Consider the following 4,184-nt stretch of genomic DNA (forward strand, 5'->3'; position numbering starts at 1 on the left):
TTGGGGAATCCCACGGTTTCTACATAGCATTAGCATTAGCATTAGCTTAAGTTAGCTGGATGACTCAGCACACTGGTAGCAGGTCAAACCTATTATCGGTAACATGACGAGTCACACAGAAGCCGTTTGTCTGTTAGCATCATGAAGCTAAATTAGCTTCATACGTGGCCGTTTTAAATCCCCCCACAGTCGCCTAGCAACAGTAGGCCGGAAGTTTACGTCGAGAATCGGCGGGAATTTAATGGTCTCTACTGCGCAGACTCCGGCTCGGTGGCTTTAAAGTGACAACATGGCGGCGCCCGAGGAGCCGCGTCCCCCATCTTTGTTTACGGTCCGTGTTCAGGAGTGACGGCGCATTAAATCCTCCCCCCGGGCGGCCGGGACCACATCACCGCCGGGGACACGGGACCACATCACCGCATCACCCCCGGGGGGACGGGAGGGACGGCCGGGACCGGGACTGAGCGACGGGTCGGTGAGTGGGCGAATGTATATATAACTCTTTACACACCGTATGACGTCATCATATGATTAGCTTTTATGGTAGAGCGCCCGCTGTCATGCGAGGTGTCGCGAGTTCAAATCCCGCATCCTTCAAACATTATACTTTCTTTAGAGGAACCTTTTTTTTGATCATTTAAGCGTCAGGATTAATGTGTGTGTGTGTGTGTGTGTGTGTGTGTGTGTGTGTGTGTGTGTGTGTGTGTGTGTGTGTGTGTGTGTGTGTGTGTGTGTGTGTGTGTGTGTGTGTGTGTGTGTGTGTGTGTGTGTGTGTGTGTGTGTGTGTGTGTGTGTGTGTGTGTGTGTGTGTGTGTGTGTGTTAGATTTAAGATTTCTTAAAACGTTAAACATGAAAAACATAAACAGGAAAAAGCACAAACACACAAACATGAGGATAAAACAACACAAGTGAGAGTTAAAACACAACAAACACATGGAAGCAGCTGATAAAGCAGAACACAGACATCAGATACAACTGTGACATTAACACAGTTAAACCTAAACATCTAATATAAATATGTGACACAAACACAATAAAACACAGACAAAGAGCAAAAACAGAGTAAAATACATGAATCCAGATTATTGATTATTGTTTTATAGATTTGCAAAAGTATTTCACAGAAGTGATGTTCCTCAGTTCAAGTCTGTGCTGCTAAATACATTTATATTATAGACTTAAAGTATTTAAATCTATTTATATACATAACTGAGGTGTATGAATCTATTTATATACTTTAAATATATCATCTAAATATATTTCAATACTTTAAATATATATAAATATGTTTCTGCATATTTAAATATATATAATATTAATATAAAGTCTAAAGTGTGTGTTGAGTGAAGCAGATCTCAGATCAGCTGTGAAACAGGAACAAACCCAAATAAGGTCGCGGAAGTGATGACGCGTCTGGCTCGTCTCCATGTGACGTAGAGCTTAAAAGAATCTGATCCGAGCTGTGACGCGTCTGCGGGGGGTTTCCGGACAGCTGTGCCCCCCCCCCCCCCCCTGCACCGTTCACCGGAGCCCCGGACCCGAGCCCCCGGAGCCCCGGAGCCCCGGAGCCCTGGGGCTCCGGGGCTCCGCAGCAGCACGGGGAGCAGAGAGCACCGGAGCTCCGCTGTGACCAAATATGGGCTTCCTCCCTGCCTTATATGGGAACATACGTCACGCAGGAGTCTTTATAAACCCGGGAATCCTCGGTGCAGAACCGGACAAGTTCGAGTTTGAGCCGCAGCACCGAGAACACCTCATCAACACCGGGAAACACCGGGAAACACCGCGAGACCCGCGGGCACCGGAGCCGTCGACCCCCAGCGTTGGCCGCCTCTGAGCTCCACAGCCCCCGGCAGCAGCAGCAGCAGCGGCCCGGCCTCAGCGCCTCTCCGCCGGCCGCAGCAGCTCAGATGCTCCGCTCCGCCCCGCAGCAGGTCCCGGAGCCGGGGGCCGGGCTCCCGCCGCCTCTGTCCCCGCTGGAGGGGCTCTTCCCCGGCCTGGAGGAGCTGCGCATGCTGCTGCAGAGCGCCGCCGCCGGAGGCTCGCTGCTGGCGGCGTCTGTAGCCGAGGGAGCCGGGCAGCTGAGCCTGGAGCCCGGGGAGTACGGAGGTGAGCAGCGGGGAGGGGAGAGGTCATCACGGGGCTGGGACACCGGGGGAAACCGGGGAAACCGGGGGAACCGGGGGAACCGGGGGAACCGGGGGAACCGGGACCACCATGGAGTTTCATGTTGTTTAAAAAAGTTTGAAAAAACGTATATAAATATTTTAACATGCTTCAGTTAGTTTATAAAAAATTTCAAATGCTTTACATTTTAATAAATAATAATTTAAAAATAAAAACACAGATAAAACATATGAAAAGTAAAAAATGCAACAACTCTTTACATAAAATAATAATATATAATAATATAAAATAAAAACATAAAATATACAGAAAATGATAAATGTTTTTATTCTTTAATTAATCAAATGTGACTTTCATTGATATTTAAGCAAAATAAATAAGAAATGGAAAAATAAATAAACGAATGACTCAATAAAAAATATAATATTACATAAAATTTACAGAAAAATAACACTAAAAAATAAATGTAGGAATTAATTAATTAATTGATCAAATATAAACTTCAAAACAATAATAAAATAATAATATTTCTGACTTTTATGGAAGAATATTATTTCCAGGAAGATTTTTTATTTATATTTAATTCAAAACATGAATTTGAAAACTCGATAAACACAGATTAATAATTTAAATTTAATATAAATATTAATATAAATGTGGAAGCTGCAGCTGCAAGAATAAAATATAAAAACTTTCATTAAAAAATCATATTAAAGTAAATTTAAACATGAATTCATTCAGGATCAAATGTGATTTAAGTTTATTTTTCTGTTTTAATTATTTTAATAACTTATTAAATAAAACAGCAAATTAAATTATTTCACATTAAATAATTAACATTTATTTTTAATACTTTTGATGCTTTTTATTCATTTATTTTTGTAAAGTTTAATTTTCCATTTTTACAAACAGCTGAAACTTTGTTGTTTTAAAGTAAATAATGAAACAAAAGTAAATAATAAAGTTTATTTATTAATTTTTAATTTTATTATATTTAGTGACTTTAATTTAACAACGTATTTCATTTTTTATTTTCTTTTGTTTTGGAAAATTCAGAAAACAAAGAATCAGAAGTTTGTTTGTTTGTTTCTCGACACTAAATCATTAAACCCGTGTTCCCGTGGCGCCGGCGTCCCGTAGAACCTTGTGACTGTTTGTTTACGTCTCAGCCAATCAGAGCGGCCGTGTGCGGTGATGTCATCAGCTGTTTGTTTGTGTCTCAGAGCCGGAGCTGCAGAGCCACGCCCCCCTCGCCCCTCGCCTCACGCCGCGGGCGTTCAGCGGCCGCTTCTCCTTCGAGCCCGGCTGCAGCGGCGGCCTGTGGGCGGAGCCTCTCCTCAGCCTGTTGACGGGGTTGGTCAGCGTCGGGGCTCCTCCCCCCGCCTGCTCCTCATCGCCGGTGACGTCATCAGTGACATCATCGCCACCGTCCCAGCCGGGCTTCAGCTGCTGCTCCGGCGACGTCACCTCCGTCTTCTCTGCCGCTCCACCGTACACGCACACCGCCGCCCCCCAGCCACAGGGCCCGCCCCCGCCTACCCCGCCCCCAGGCTCTCGCCCCCGCCCCTGGTGGTGCCGATGCTCCCGGACTACGTCCTGACGCTGCCGCCACACCAGGACGGAGAGCTCGGCCCGATCCGGGACCAGAAGCCGGTGCTCACACAGAACTCGCTCACGCCGCTCACGCCGCTCACGCCGCTCTCCACCATCAAAGCGTTCTCCTCGCAGATCCAGACCGGCCCCGCCCCCCAGGCCCAGCTCCCCAGGCCCAGCCGGACCAGGAAGTCCCCCACGGGCCGTCAGTGCAGGACGCCGCCGCACGAGCGTCCATACGCCTGCCCCGCCGACGGCTGCGAGCGGCGCTTCTCGCGCTCGGACGAGCTGACCCGTCACGTGCGCGTGCACACGGGCCAGCGCCCGTTCCAGTGCCGCGTGTGCATGCGCAGCTTCAGCCGCAGCGACCACCTGACCACGCACATCCGCACGCACACCCGCGAGAAGCCCTTCGCCTGCGCAGAGTGCGGACGCAAGTTCGCGCGTAGTGACGAGCGCAAGA

At 47.7% G+C, this 4,184-nt stretch overlaps 1 protein-coding gene across 1 annotated transcript; it reads left to right on the forward strand.

Moving 5' to 3' along the window:
• Positions 1-289: 289 nt before the first annotated feature.
• LOC310956813 (uncharacterized protein) lies at positions 290-3,866 on the forward strand (the record flags this gene model as incomplete). The annotated part of the gene is made up of 3 exons (XM_083927185.1): positions 290-331; positions 1,714-2,110; positions 3,352-3,866. 3 exons carry the CDS (start codon positions 290-292, stop codon positions 3,726-3,728), a joined length of 816 nt encoding a protein of 271 aa, XP_083783311.1. The 3' UTR covers positions 3,729-3,866.
• Between the last annotated feature and the right edge of the window lie 318 nt (positions 3,867-4,184).

The sequence above is a fragment of the Echiichthys vipera genome (genome assembly GCF_963691815.1).
Source record: "Echiichthys vipera genome assembly, chromosome: 14".
In the NCBI taxonomy this organism is placed as follows: Eukaryota; Metazoa; Chordata; class Actinopteri; order Perciformes; family Trachinidae; genus Echiichthys; species Echiichthys vipera.